Raw genomic sequence first — 15936 nt, 5'->3', positions numbered from 1 at the left:
GATCTCTTTATAGACTCTGTACTAAAGAACAATATTATTCTTGGTTAGAAATTCATAACTAGATCTTACATTTTTGTAAGGTAGATTTGAGTTTTACAAAAAGGTATTATATACTAAATATTTCCTTGTAACATTTGTCAAATAATGTGGAGAATTATCCTACATAGTATTAAAATAATTTATGTGTGTCTTATTTCCGTTCGTCCCACTTGGAAAAACAAGGATATAAACTTCAAAAACGGAGACAAATATAGACTCCAGACAAAAAACAAAAGTTGTTTAGAATTCTGAGTAACGTACTTAGAGCTACGTTTCATTCGGATCAGACAAGATTTCTGGGCTCAAGAGGGCAAGTTTTTTTTTTTCATAAAACAAGATAGATTCCCGTGATTCCAAAATATGCCCAAAAAATTAAAAAAAAAAAAAAAAGAATTATTGTCCTAACAGAAAAAGGGAAATCGTATATTAAATACGAATTGAACAAGGGAATTAGGTGAATGAAGGGAGAAGAAGATTAGCGAGTTAGTCTTAATATGTATCTTCAATCTTCATTATGGTTGATTAATATTTAGTCAAATCAATAGTTTCAAATGGTGAATTATATGTTGCATTTTCAAGAGTGTCAAGTGCATATTTGATTATATTTACATCAAATAAACAGAAAATAATACAAAAAACTTATACAAGGAGGTTTTACAATAGAATTTTATCTGTTATATATTTATAGTAAGTCAATTTAGTTTAGAATTTTAATAAGCCCAATATAAATAAAATCTTTTTAATGTTTCATTTGCTATCTTTAAGATCGTGTATTACATATTGCAAATACTTCCGCTTAAATGATTTGATTCATCAAAGATAGATTCAAATATCTTCCCAGAAATACGACAGAAAAAAAAACTCAATTCAGAGTAAGACCTTTCCGTGAGAGGAAAGGGCCTGACAGTGATAATAATAGTACATAATATGAGCCCACGCTCAAAGTTTGGAGGATTCCTTAATATTTAAGGAACGAAGAAAAGATTAAAGAAAAACATGAGAAAGGAGTTGAAAGAAAAATAGAGAGAGAAAATAAAAACAAAATGACATCATCGATCATAAAAGAGGAAGAAGTAGAGAAAAAGAGCCAGGAGTAATGGCGTATTTTAGGCGCGCCTTTTTTTTCTTTCTTTTCAATCCTTCCCTTATTCCAAGCTTGGTGAGCTACTACACTTAGCACACACTCTCCTTCTCTCTTGCTCGCCTCTGCTCTGCTTTGACTTGTTCAAATGTACTTCTTCTAAAAAAAGAAAAAGCCAGTTCTTGGATATATCTATCGACTATCTTTACTAGTTTGTAAGTCTCTGCGTGCCTTTGGTCTACTTGATTTGCTCCTTCTCTCTGTTCGTTTCTGCCTTTGTGTGCCTCTCTTCTCTTTTTTGTTCCTTCTTGAATTTCCCCTTATCGATTTTTATTTGGAGCTAGCTGGAGGATCTGTCTGTCTCCAAGTAGATTAGAACCTATTCCCTTGCTCTCCACTTCCTTCCGACTTGATCCGGCCAGTCTTAAGCTATTTCTGAAGAATGGGACGCAAGAAGAAGAAGCAAAGTAAGCCCTGGTGCTGGTAAGTGCTTGCTTGATTGATTTAAATGCTAGGTATCCTGAATCCTGGTTTGCTCCTTGTAATGCCCTAGGTACTGCAACCGTGAATTTGATGACGAAAAGATTTTGATCCAGCATCAGAAGGCAAAGCATTTCAAGTGTCATATTTGCCATAAGAAGCTGTACACGGGGCCAGGCCTTTCAATCCATTGCATGCAGGTGCACAAGGAAACGATCGACAAAGTGCCCAACTCGCTGCCCAGCAGGAGCAACATTGAAATCGAAATCTATGGGATGGAGGGCATCCCGCCTGAGGATATCAAGGATCACGACCGCCTCAAGTCAGGTAGGGCAGGCACGCTACTCAGAGATGAGACTCACTCATAACTCTCTTCTCCTTGATACAGGGGGAGATAACGAGGACGAGGACGGACCTCTATCCAAAAGACCCAAGTCGGACTCTCCTGCGGGGCAAGCATCCCCCAGTGGAAATGTGTTGCCAGGCATGACCCCTGCTGGACTTCCCCTCATCCCGGGTCTCCCTCATCTCAGACCTCCTTTTCCAGTTGCTGGGTAAAATTAGACGGGCCTCTCTCTCTCTCTCTCTAATATTATTCTTTACTCTCTCATAGAATGCCTCCATGGAGCGTTCCCGGAGCAACTGGGCCTCCAGCCACTTATAGCGGACCTCCTACTGGGCCCAATGGAATTCCTAATGCTATTTCCAGGCCCATGTTTCCTTCTGCGGCTACGACTACATCCGGGGGTTCTAAGACTACATTTCCTGCCTACGGGTGCACGTAAGTCCATCATGTTCTTTCATTCACTTGCTTCCTTTCACGCTCATGCGTCTTTAAATAGGTCAAATTCGGCAGATAGGAAAGCACCTACTCTCACGACGACTACAGCAACCTCAAGAATAGTTCATCCTCCTGAAGACATTTCCTTAGTAAGAGCCTCCATTTTTTGAATTAAATAATATACACTTACAATAATAAGAATGATAAGATAAATATGTTTATTATCCATCCATTCATACTGCAATCATGTCCTTTTTTTTTTTCAAGAGATGACTGTATGATGATGCTTCATACATGTTATTGATTTACTTACGGGTATTTAACGAATTTATAACCTTTTCAATTTAACCTAGCCATTGAGTCCACGACTAATCTGTCCATTTGGTTCTTTAGATTTATTCAATTAACTAATGACTAGTTAATCATTTATGAAGTAGATTGAATGTATATAGATAAATGTTATTCACTGTCATTCATAATGTTGGTTTTTTTTTTTAAATTGATCAAGTAATAAATAGGTTAAATTGATTTGGAGTTATATATTACTTATTGTAATATCATTATTTTATTTTTATTAGATTGAGGTAAATTGTGACGTCAGTCTTATTTCCTTGAGTGTAGAGTATTTTTGTATAAAGTTTTGAATTAAATTTAGGGTGTACTAGATATACCTAAAACATACGTAACAGTACTTTGAAGGTTTGTACATGTCCTTATCAAATAATAATATTATTAATGGCTCTTTGATTTTATCTTATTTCTTCTTATTCATAACTTTTAACCCTTCCTATCCACAATTTGGATCTCATGTCTTATCTTATTGTTACTTTTCAATATTTTTTATTTCTCAATGTCTAGACTAATTTAGTTAGTCTACGTAAGTACTTGCTATAACTTATGGTTCATTCTTAATTTCTTGTATTTGTCTAGTTTTTACTTATACACATTACATATACATACAGGGGGTCCCCGCATAACGAGGTTTCAAACAGCGCGGATTTATCAGGACGTGGTGTTTGGAATTATTCTGAGTCCCTGTATAGTGTGGTATATTCCCCTTAGTCGCAGTTTTTTATATGAAAATAAATTATAAAAAACTATATCTTGAAGAAAAACAATTTTTGTTGTTGTTGTTGATCTGTTCATTCATACCATGCCTATATATTCATAGTTATTACTTATTATAGAAACCTGCAATTAAAAAGGTTCCTGAATAAATATTGGTTAAGTTCCGATTATATAAATTTTACTGTATAAAAATGACCTGATGAAAATTCAAGTAACTACCAAGAATAAGATAAAATTTTATTATTATTTTATTCGCGGATTTCATATAATTTCATTAGATTTTTCTTGTTCCCAGAAACTGCGATAAAGGGGGGACATTGTTCTCTCTCTAAGGTGAAATATTTATATATATTTAGTTATGCAATACCTTATTTGACTGAGTTCAACACTTAACTTTTACATAACCCTAAACAATATTGACGAATAATGCATGGTGATTATTACTAATTATAATACGCGTGTTTGTTTATGAACTGAATCATGACATCCGTATGCCTTGTTAATGATTTGATTACGCTTATTCCTGCTGTCTATTTGTAGGAAGAGCTGAGGGCGCGGCATCCAAAGTATGCCATTAACACGCAAACACAACCTAATGTATCATCATCCAGTGTACCGGCCTCAGTCTCAGGATCTATTGGAGTCCCTTCAGTTTCTGCTCAACCCGGCATTAATTCTCCTTCACTAACGAACGCACCTGCCCTTGCAGCGGCATCAGCAGCAGCGGCTGCACCTATTCTACCACCTGTAATATCCGTCGCTGCTGCTATGAATGCTCCAGGGATTCCACCTCCTGTAATGATGTCAATGCCATTAGGACATCCAGTAATTACTGCTTCTCCGATGATGGCTATGGGTCATAGGCCACCTGGCATGATCCCCGGATTACATGGGCCTGGTGGAATCATTCAACATTCGCCAGTTATGATGGCCGCGGGTACTCCTATGGTCAGAAATCCTTTTGTACCAGGTAAGCCTCTCAAATGATAACTTACTCAAAACAAAACAAAACACATTAAGAAAGAAGTACATCAGAATATCATTCAATTCATTATATATTTTTTTCGAATCTGCAATGTGCGGAACTGATTTACAAACCAAAATTTGTAAAAATGGAAAAGCCCAAACTACCAAAAACTCACCACGTATTTAAAATGTTTTCATATTTGTTTTTATTTTTTATTTATTTTCTGTCTTTATTATTACTTCTACTACTAACTATTGTTATTTCTCTGTTCCTTGTATTGCATTTTTACATTATAGTATGTACGTTTACTACTATTTAATGCAGTGTTTTCATTTTATTACACTTAATTTTTTTAAATTATAAGTATATCCTTTTCTTTAAAAAAGTTTGAGTCGAATACATCGTTTGAATAAATCATTGGTAGAGTATTGTTATGTGGCTAGACGCATGAATCATATTAAACATAGTACACAAATACATATATCTAAAGGAACTTTACTTTTAAAAAGATTTTCTTTAAAGAAAAAAAAACAAAACGTGATAACATATTTTGAAAAAAAAAAAAAATATATTAATTGTTAAAACATCGCTTTTTCTTAATCACAGATTCGAAAGCTAATAAATATGATTGGTCTTGAAGGTAGGTTGGTGTTGTAGCAGCAATCTACAGAGATTTGTTATAAAAAAAAAAAAATTATAAAAAAATGTATCGTTATATATATATATATTTTTTTAACTTAATTTTCATAATCAAATTATGTACGATTAATAATAATATAATACTGTCTTATAATATCATAAGACTTATTATTATGTAAGTGATGATGATATTGACTCTCAGGTAGGTGTTTTTATGAATGCATATTTGATCAGTCCATTATATAATAATATATATATTCTATAAGAAGGGGAATCAAGAATTTATATGTTTTTTATATATATTTATTTATTGATTAACTTAAAAAAATTTGCAATAAACGTCGCACTCCTCCTTTTACAACACAAATACACACATATACCCACATCTTATAATATTTAAATATTATTAGTCCCTTTTTTCCAAGTTAGTCGATTTTGTTTTTATTTATACATATATATTTGAACATCACTTTTAATTAGTTATTTATGTTGATCAACATCATTATCATCATCATCAATAATACCTTTCATGTAATCACAAATCTGCATGAGTCTTAATATTTCAAAAAGCAACAACTATGTACCTATTTTATTGAATTATTGGTCTGTCTTTCTCACTCAGTCATGATGCTGAACAAAATAAATAAATAGGTTATTCATTGTTTGGTTAAATGTGCCATTTAATTATACATGTATATTATTTATTTATTTTGGTGAGAGAGTATTTAAAAATCATAAAGAGAACCCTTGTAGAATATGTATGTTTCGTTCGATTGATGATTATTTTCTATCGTATTAGATCCCTCAAATTTTATAATAAATATTACGCCTCGTTTTTGTTTTTGCTTAGTGAGTATTTAAGTCCATAGAGCAAGGTTTTATTCTTCCAACACAAGTTTTTATTCTAGTGTTACACCCAATATGTGGTTTGACTCATTAACAATTCCCTTGTTGTACATATACATAATTTAATGTAATATGTACAGTTGTGATAGCAACTATTGACACTATTTTAATTTTTTATATGTAAAATTTTGAACCAAAATATTATTAATAAACTTTTTACCTAGGTATTAATAGATGAACAAACTAAGCTATTTATACAATTATTTATTTGTTATAGTTCCATTAGTATCAGATACCGTAGAACAGTGATTATCAAATGGGAGTACGATATCCCTTGGGGTACTTGGAGACATTCCAGGGGGTACTCGAGATTTTGGAAGTGGTACATAACACAGGGGCGTCCACCGGAGATAGGCTGTAGCCCCCAAATTAAGAATTTTTTCTTTTATTACTAGAAAATTTAATGTTTAAATATTTTTTACAAAAAATGTAATATTTCAAATTTAATTTTAATTTTCTGTGAATAGCTATGGATTTGAATATTTGAATTTTGTTATTCAAAAGTTTCATTTTTTATGTAGTTTTTGATATTTTTTCCCCCTTAAAAAACTTAAATTCCAGAAACCAAGCCCTTCCTCCAAAATATAATCCTAAAGCTAAGTTATTTGTGCTGGTAAGGCGGTACTTGGGTCAATTAACTATTTTACAAGTGGTACATCACTAATAAAAGGATGATAATCCCTGGCGTAGAACATGCCCATCGACAATTGGAAAGAACTAATTCAAGTTACCCTTCATGTTAATTAAATTTTAATATTCATCTGTCATTAGTGAAAAAAGTTTATTACTTACTATTTTGTATGTCTCATCTCGTTTAGTATTGCATTGCAATTTTATGATAAAGTTTAGAGATATGCCAATGTTTTTGAACACGACCCTGAATATTTTTTTAAAAAGTGATTCTGATTTTTTTTAATTTATTGATTATTTCAATTAATTATTATTCAGTGCTTTGAAATCATTAAGAAAAGGAGTGGGGCTCTAATAATCTTCATAGGATAATTACTCTGAAAATACTTGGATAGTACATCTACAATGAAACTCAAATCTATCTATATAATATATAAATATAGTTCATATATGACTCAATTATATATGTATTTATATAGACGCATTTCAAATGCTAAACTCTAGTGTAGTTAGTTAGAATTTTTTTAAATTTTTCTATACAATGCTGAATGTCTTATGAGAGAATGATTTGTCCCTTTTTGATGATGGGTAGTAGTGTTGTATATATCTAATAACTCCTCCTACTTCTGTAGGTAGAATTTTGGTAAACCCTAAGAGGTTTAATGATTTATTTCGCATTCATCCATCTTTTCAGTCCGGAAACTTTCAATAAAGTAAGATTTTTTTTTTTTTTGTTACTTGCTTTATTAAATAACAATATTACTACTTGTAGTTATAATTCGTCTAAGTTGGATTTTTTTTAAAAAAAAAAAATATAAAACAATTTTTTTGGGGTAGTAGAATGATAGGAGTAGTAAATATAAGCAGCAATCAGGCAGTGGTTGCTATTGGCACTCCTGTTTCTTTGGATTTATTTATTTTTTCTTTTACAGCTCCAATTTTATTATTTTAAAATGTTTGTTGGCACTTCATTTAAAATTAATTTAGTTGATATTTCTTTGGAGGAACAAAATCCATTGGGTGTTTGTCCTTATTAATTTTTTGTAACAATCATTTAATGAGGTTTATATTAGAGCTCAACCGATACATAAGCATTTTGAGTACAATATTAAGTTTGTTGAGATTATGACAGGTTTTTTTAAACCTAAAGATCAAAAATTATCAACAGTTCCCCTTCCTCTTTTAACTTTTAATTAATTGATCATTTGACTAGTTGGTAGTCAATGTATTTTAGTACAAGTGTAATTACTTATAAATGTTATAATTTTCAAGATTGATAAAAAATGTATTTGATCCTTTATTATCCAAGAATTTCAATTTGTATAAATCTCAAACATGGCTGCTACACAGCGTTATTCATCGATAAAATTTGTGTTTTTTTTTGGTTATCGTATGATCATATTTACTGGGAGTTTGAGGGTAAATTTGAAGAAAAAAAAAAAAAAAAAAAAAAGAGGTATACAAATCTGTTGATGGGAATCAATTATTGTTCTCCTCCCCAAGTAATCTGTATCGGTCGAGCCCTAGTTCATATCTTTCTTCAATTTTAGAGAGGCTCTCTCTCTCTCTCTTAAATGATAGTTATTACTAATCGCATGTCAAGGGTAAAAGTGTGATGGATTCATAGTTGAATTATTTTATTTATTATATTACTATGTACAATGTATTACTACTTAAAAATATCATGATTTAGTTGCAATTTCTTAAACTCTTAATATTATTATTCTATTTTGCACGCACCACGATTTCAAAGTGATGTTTTTTGTTTTTGTTTGTTTGTTTGTTTAAAAAAAAAAATGAGCCCTTTTTATAACACTGTGATGATAAGGGTCTTCATTATACATAGAAAACCAATTTTTTTTTACAAAACCTTATTTTTGTTGTATACATACAAGTACATACATTGGAATGCGACGTTGCCATTAACCAGCCAAAAACACTGTTTTTGATTCTGCCTTTGAGGACTAATAATAATATTAATAATTCAAAACCAAATATATATATATATCATAAAAATAGATGTGATTATTTAAAAACAATTCAAAGGAAAAAAGGAAGGTGGAGGAATACTGTTTTTTTATAAACCACGAGGAGTGATACCTTGGGTAAACGCATGGCCTACCCACCATTCCCCTGTTTGTGTGGCACATCAACACAAAAACAAAATACTAGAATGGTTTGTCTTATAAATATTTTTTGTAACTAATAATTATCTAACCCATTTCTATTAATAAGTCATTCTGATAAATGATTCTTGGGGTCTGTACTTAAAGGTCTTTACAATTATTGAAAGAGAATATGATTCCATGTATTTGAAGGATAATATTGGAACTAAAGTATGTCTAATAATAATAAATAAATGAAGGCTCTAGATTAGGGATCTGCAACCTTTTAGGGTGTGAGGACTATGTAATTAAGTAGTTATTATGCTTATTACATTTTCCAAAACTAAAACCCCTTTGTTTGTAAAATTTGTCTGATGCTTGAAGGCTGAGTATGAAAGATTGTAAATTAAGTAAATTATAAATATTATAAACTTTATAAAAAGTTCAATTTGTTGAAGGACCAGATGAAAACCTTTCCTGGGCTGCCGATTCCTGCTCTAGACTGACTATAGCTTACATTCCTGGGTCATCTTGGTGCATCCAAAGAATTCGTATATAAATTGAATGAAACATGTCCGTGAAATATAGGGGTCGTTTAATTTTTATGAAGTAAACAAATATATATTTCTCATTTTGTGTTGATTTCTGCTTAAAATTGCTTTTGTGTTAATGAATGATTTTTCAAAGGAAAGTGTTGCTCAAACACAATTTGATTACTCAAAAAAAACTTATTGCTAGTAGAGTGTTTTCAAAATTTAACTTATTTTGTTTACAATGCTCAAATTAACTTGTAAATTGAATAGATACCGAGAAATACATACGGAATTATTCAATTATATAATTATAATAATTCGTTTTGTGGAGGCCTTAACAAATGTATACAATAGTGATATGAATGCATAAGTGCAAAACATGTTACATCTCAAGGGGGGGGGGTATCACTCTGTACCTTTTAGTTATATGTGTATATATATATATACTTTTTTCCTTCTCTTGAATTTTTATCTATCATAATATATACATATATATTTCATTTTTTTCCTCCTTGGCACACCTCGTCGTTGCTGTAAATTTATATATATACATACATACATACATATATCCCTTTTTTTCTTGCCTGGCAAACTATGTGCTATTATTACTTACTCTATTGTACCACATTTACTACTCTATTACTTTAAATACTACTTATCTTAAATATATAATTTTTTTACATATATCGGCTTAGAGCTCTCCTTCTCATAATAATTATATAATATATGTGTGTGTATATATATATATATATTTAATATATATATATATATATATATATGCATGTTGAAACAGCTATATGACGTCAGAGGTGTATTTATATTTTGGAATTGACATTCTCTTTTGTTTTTGTCTGCTTTCATTGATTAGATTGCTAATGGTTTTTCTTTTTTCTCTTTCTCTTCCTTGCTGCATCCTTTTGCAACAACAACAACAACTCTTTCTATAGGAATGGGAGCGAATCCTTTGACAATGGCAGCCCCAAATCATCTGATTCAAACACCATTTGGAATGTTAGGAGCTGCCACAGCGCCACGTTTCAGATGACAGGGGGCGGATCTGTTGGGATTACAGCAGCAACAACAACAACAACAGCAACAACAACAGCAAGCTGTTGTCGCAGCCGCTTCTCTTATGCAACTCAACACCTCAAATACGTCTTCAACAAATCCTAGTGCTGAGTCTCTAGTAATGGGCGGTCATCCTCGTGCTGTCCCTCTTACCAATGGCTTACTTCAACAACAACAACAGCAATTCTTGGCTGCTGCAACGCTCCATCAACAACATCAACAACAGTCCTCACAATTTCAACAACAACAACAACAACAACATCAACACCAACAGTCTCAACATCATCATTCTCTTGTCATGAATCATGCTCTATTTCAGCCTGGATTCAGTCTCGCAGCTGGTCTTGGTGGACACAATCTTTCTGGAGGAATCAATCATGCTGCTGCGGCGGCTGCGGCCTTTCAGCGCAATCCTTCTATTCTAGCTGCGGCTGCAGCAGCAGGCCAGGGACAAAACACATTTGCTGGACACCCAACTCCTGGTGGGGGGTTTGTCGTCTTTCCTAGACTTCCATAATTCTCACTTCGAAGTTATCTTCAGCACGCATCCCTAACATTACATGAGTAATATATTACCCTTACTTATTATTCAGGTGTGTCTGGGGGGTGTTGGTCCTCTGAATACTTGTAACCGCTTTTTTGTTGTTTTTGTTTTGGATATGTATTTTGTTGCTATTACAACTGCGACTACTACTGTGACGTGTCCCAACAGAGTGGCTAAAAATTCTCTTACTTTAGCCCATCATGTAGAAAATAAAGAAATAATAGTAATTTGCCCCCTTTTAAAAGTTACTTTATACATTTTTTTTTTCTTTTTTTTTCAAATATAACTTTTCAAAAAATTACATACATATATAATACCTACAAAAATATATATACGATATTATAGAACAAAGAAACAAATAAATAATTAAATTACTATCACATCATCCCTTTGTGTAATTTGCTAGAAAAATATTATAATTTGTTACTTATAATTTTTGTGTCTTGTACAACTACAAATATCTATGTGAATATTTGTTGTTCCCCCCCACCCCTTCTTTTTTCAATGTTATACTACTCTTTTAATAATGATTTGATTACGTTTTCATCTTCTTTTTTTTCTCGGGTTAGGATTTCAACGGTGTGTAATCCCTGAAAAATAATGTAGATTTTGATCCATTGAAAGAGTGAGAGGAGGTAAGGCTATTTCTGCCATGTCTTTCTTTATTTAAAAAATAAAATAAATATTAATAATTAATCATTATGCCCAAGATGATGATCACCTTAAACTAGAGAAAAAAGCAAAACGTGATGAATGCGAGCTGTTGTAGTACTCTTTATAGTAGTGTTTTTTTTTTTTTTGATTTATTATTATTCAATATACAAGACCATTAATTTAAAGTCTGCTCGTATTTCTCATTTTTCTATTTTGGACCCTACTTATTTTTTGTATTTTTTTGGGCGATTGGAGAATTTGCTTTGAATGAAAACACACACACACACACACTCAAAAGAAAGTTAACTCTAGTTCTCTATCTACCTAATTGTCGCACTTACTCTTTTACATTTATTAGATAGACCAGGGTTAATATTCATTCCCATCTCTTATCATATTCAAGTAACGACAAGTTCAACTTCAACTTCGTGACCACTTCTTAGGAGCCCAACAACAAAGCAAGGCGGCTTAATTGCAGGTATTTGTTGTCGTCACCCAAGACACAAAACTATGTACACACAAAAAAGAACAACCAAATCATATTATTTACTCATTATCATCATTATCCTTATTAGATTAATCATCTTTTAAAAAATACAATATTAAATAATTACTTACCACTATAATTACTACTACTACTACTACTATACCTCCTGTGTGCTCTCTAAGTTTGTAGAACTACATAATTTACTACTTTTTTTCTACGTTTTTAGCGTCTTCACAATTATTGTTGAGCATTTCTTTTCTTTCGTTCTTTTTTCTGTTTATTTATTTTTAATTTTTTTTTTTTGTTTACTTGTGTATGAAAGAGATGATTACATATTATTCCACCCTTGTGTTTATCTTTAGATTTGGTGGTGCTTGGGCTTAGTCAAAACTTTTATTTCAATAATCTATATAATATTAATAAATAATATAATGTAAGTCACAACCATCATGGTCTGGTTGTTGGGCAGAGGAGGGAGACTGACTCACTCGGCTCTCTTGCCCCCAAGTCACGCTATTTTATTCCTCGAAATAACGTGTCTCTTGGTGATATTATTAATTCCAAATTAATTAATATTCCAAGTTTTGATGATGAATATTATCTATCTATATAACATTACAACATATGATGATTAGCTTTGTATTCAACAAATGAATAATAAAAATCCAATAAATAAAAAATGCAAATCCGTATTTACTTACTCTCTTTTATCATTTATTTTTCTCTTTCTTTCTCGTTCTCTCTCTCTCTCTTTATTTCCCCGTAGGAGGACCATCGTTCCCCTCATCAAGGCCTCGTATATCTCATCATTATGAAAATCTCCTCCATCGTTAATTGATGCGGATTTCTTGAGTCATTGGTGTTGTCAATGTTTCTTTTGTCCTTTTTTTTGTTTCAATCAAATCAAGTAGAATATATATAACAAAAAAGTACATAAATTCATTCAGGTACCGTTTGAATTGTAAAAAAAAAAAAAAAGGAATACGTCAATATCGTGTTATTACTTATTTACTGTTATTGATTTTGCCTGCATGACCTTTTCCTCTTCTTAATTTATTTCTTACTTTTTTTTTCTTTTTTTTTTGAACAAATTAAAAAAAGTACGTTTTCGCTTGTTAATGGATATTTAATACGTACATAGCAAGGTTATTATAAATACAAGGTTAGATCACCATGTTATCAGGCTTACTGGAATTTTCAATTTGATGTACTGTACAGATTGCTGGGCAAGACGCACAGATTTTGACGTCATTGAGTATAGCAACTGTGTATGATTTATATAAAAATTATGATTCATAGTAACAGTATATACTCTTTGACGTCACGATTAAAAAGCCTGCCTGGTGGAAGTCAAACATCAGTTGGAAAAGTGTTTTGGTATAACCTTGTAGTTCTATTAATCTTGGTACATACCTTCCTTCCTACCTAGATAAATACATACAAGGCTGGTCCGAAAAGTTTCTGACATCAATCTGAAGATGGCTGCACTCGTAAATATATACAAGTCACATTTATCAAGCATCTGTTGAGTTTTTCACCTATTTTGCACGTGCAGTGGTTATGTTACAGTCGTTTGAGATAGTTAATGTGAATGTTTTAAAATCAAGTATGTAGCTGTCATTAAATATTTATTTTTGAAAGTACAACCTTTAAGTAGATTCAAACAATAGCAGACATATAAAGGCATGTTGTGGTAAAACGTTACGCGTCTAAGTCAATCCAACTCTGAGTAATTGTGCCAAAAACAGTGTCACGTGAGCAATTATTTTGCAACAAACGTCTATTACTATGTATTTGGACGGGTTACATAAGTCGGAGCATTTTTGGGGGAAGTATGTAGACTTACAAGGAGACCATGCTGAAAAATTAAATGGAAAAACTCAGAAAAATGTCTTATATCTTTGTTAGGTTGGAAACTTTTCAGACTCCCCTCGTACATTCATACATATTCCATTATTCATATGCATAATTTAGCAAAAATAGAGTTACTGCTCCAGCGGTCTTAATTGCAGACTTATCTCCTTCTCTTGTGTTAGTATGCCACAACTTATTCTCGGAAAGTAGGATTGAATATGTTAGCAAAAAAAGTTGTTTCTGCGCTAGGTGCATGGGAAAAATCATCTTAATTATATTCCCATAATATTTCATCGACTTCATTTTGCATTTGTCGTTATACTTTATCTTTTTCTCCGTTCTCCAAATGCCAATAGTGTCTACCGTGTGGCCTTCTGTTCTTTTTGTACGTACATTGATTAAATATCCACTTCATCAGAAACATCTCTTATCCAACCAGAACTTGTGCGCCTACTAGAATTCAGTAGTTGGTTCAATTAATTATCCCTGTATATTTCTATTTTATATAATTTTTTAATACTTTATTACTAGTAGGTAGATACTCATGACCTATAATGATGGTTGATCATATCGTTGCTCCGCTATCATATTTATGTACCAAATTGGGACTTCAGTCTGATGAAAGTGCTCATTTGCTATTCAGACGTTCTCTTTTTAATACTTCCTTCTCTTGATTTTTCTTAATTTATGCTCCTCATTACTGAATCAAGTTTAGTTATCATAATTAAATAGTTTGTACTCAAAAGGATTCTAGATATATAGCTAACAAATTCACTTACAAAAAAGTACATAGTACTATTGGCGTATGTATGATTATAATAAATGTTTAAAAAAATAGTAATAAATGTCTTTCCTAAAAAAATGCCATCAAAAACATCAGTCAGGCAATATCTTTTCTTGGGATTTAAAATACGTCACTAAATCATAACATTTTGCTAAAGTATAATTAAAAATATAAAGGTAATCTCGAATTTGAGAAAAGGGCTCCATGGGATTCGAAATTATTTTCTTAAATAAAATATTCGAAATTTACTTTGTAAACAAAAACTAAATTAAATTCCAATTTAAAAAAAAAACATCCATACATTTATACTTTCCCTAGACCCTGCATAATTCCAAGTTCCTACTCAAGTTAAACTGGTCCTTCATTCAGGATATAATATGCGATGACTACGACGCTCCTGGATACACTTTAAATGAAAATGTTGTAGATTTAAGAAACTCAGTACACTGAATGATTTTCAAATCTCTTGTCATTCGAGTCTTTTGCACATTGTCCTATGATCTATGGAATATGACATAACTAGTTCATTCCTCCATTTTATGATAGTTGATATCAATATACCATGTATTTGTTTTGTATACCCTATCTAAAGATTTCTGGTTAATTTATACATTAGCATGTGTTAATCAGTCAGTACAAATGCTCATGGATCCTTTAAATACTTTTAGAGTATTTATTTCCTTCAGTTATCGCACTTTAGGATTTGAATAAAATAAGAGCTGGATTGAAATATTGTTTATATGTATTTAGGGACTAAATCATCCATGTTAAATCTACTAAATCGTTCTTATTGAATGTATAGCCTAATTGTCGACATTTGTATATACATAAACGAGTGTTCCACTTTTGTAATGTAAACTGCAGATAATTAATACTTCATTTCAAATTTTTTTCAGATAGACAGCAAATAAGTTTAAAAAATGTCAATGAACCAGATAGATATGATGAAGAAGTTATCATCATCATATGTCGAATTAATATTTTGATTTATTTTTCGTTCACATTTATATGATTATAATCAAGGAAAGACTATTTATTGCCTTTCCTCATAATTCAAAGAATTATTGCAGAGTTTGATTGGACAGTTAGTCTATGGTTATTGATTTTCCATTGAAGCTACAGATCTGAATGAAGAAAAGGCTCACTAAAATACTACAACATTATGTAAAATGTGTCGAATTAATTTTTTTACGAGAAATAAAATATTTTTTTATAGCATTGTATTGACATTGTACACTTATTTTCATAATCTGAATGAAGATTTTTTAACTTATTTGATAACTCCTTAATTCTATGATAGTTTCATTGTTTAAAGC

General features: G+C 31.5%; 1 protein-coding gene across 8 annotated transcripts; it reads left to right on the top strand.

Moving 5' to 3' along the window:
- Positions 1–1214: 1214 nt before the first annotated feature.
- On the top strand, positions 1215–15843 carry LOC121119873 (BUB3-interacting and GLEBS motif-containing protein ZNF207). Of its 8 annotated transcripts, none has more exons than XM_040714688.2 (8): positions 1215–1603; positions 1674–1927; positions 1989–2154; positions 2214–2381; positions 2443–2530; positions 3990–4419; positions 7224–7304; positions 10177–12674. In XM_040714688.2, exons 1-7 carry the CDS (start codon positions 1563–1565, stop codon positions 7301–7303), a joined length of 1227 nt encoding a protein of 408 aa, XP_040570622.1. In that variant the 5' UTR covers positions 1215–1562; the 3' UTR covers position 7304; positions 10177–12674. The 8 variants fall into 8 exon arrangements, 5 of the variants coding, with proteins under 5 accessions (XP_040570622.1, XP_040570624.1, XP_071745274.1 ...); XR_011780584.1 differs by lacking the exons at positions 7224–7304; positions 10177–12674 and adding exons at positions 12749–12929; positions 15521–15843 and having other exon boundaries at positions 1222–1603; XR_011780583.1 differs by lacking the exons at positions 7224–7304; positions 10177–12674 and adding exons at positions 12749–12929; positions 15517–15843 and having other exon boundaries at positions 1222–1603.
- Positions 15844–15936: the final 93 nt, after the last annotated feature.

Source organism: Lepeophtheirus salmonis, chromosome 6 (assembly GCF_016086655.4).
Source record: "Lepeophtheirus salmonis chromosome 6, UVic_Lsal_1.4, whole genome shotgun sequence".
Taxonomy (NCBI): Eukaryota; Metazoa; Arthropoda; class Copepoda; order Siphonostomatoida; family Caligidae; genus Lepeophtheirus; species Lepeophtheirus salmonis.
This window is presented reverse-complemented; position numbering and strand designations above follow the sequence as displayed.

Coding starts and splice junctions, on each gene's coding strand:
- LOC121119873 (XM_071889173.1), top strand. CDS start 1,563: ATGGGACGCAAGAAGAAGAAGCAAAGTAAGCCCTGGTGCTG. Junction 2,155..2,213: donor CCTCCTTTTCCAGTTGCTGG/GTAAAATTAGAC, acceptor ACTCTCTCATAG/AATGCCTCCATGGAGCGTTC. Junction 4,420..15,516: donor CAGAAATCCTTTTGTACCAG/GTAAGCCTCTCA, acceptor AATTTTTTTCAG/ATAGACAGCAAATAAGTTTA.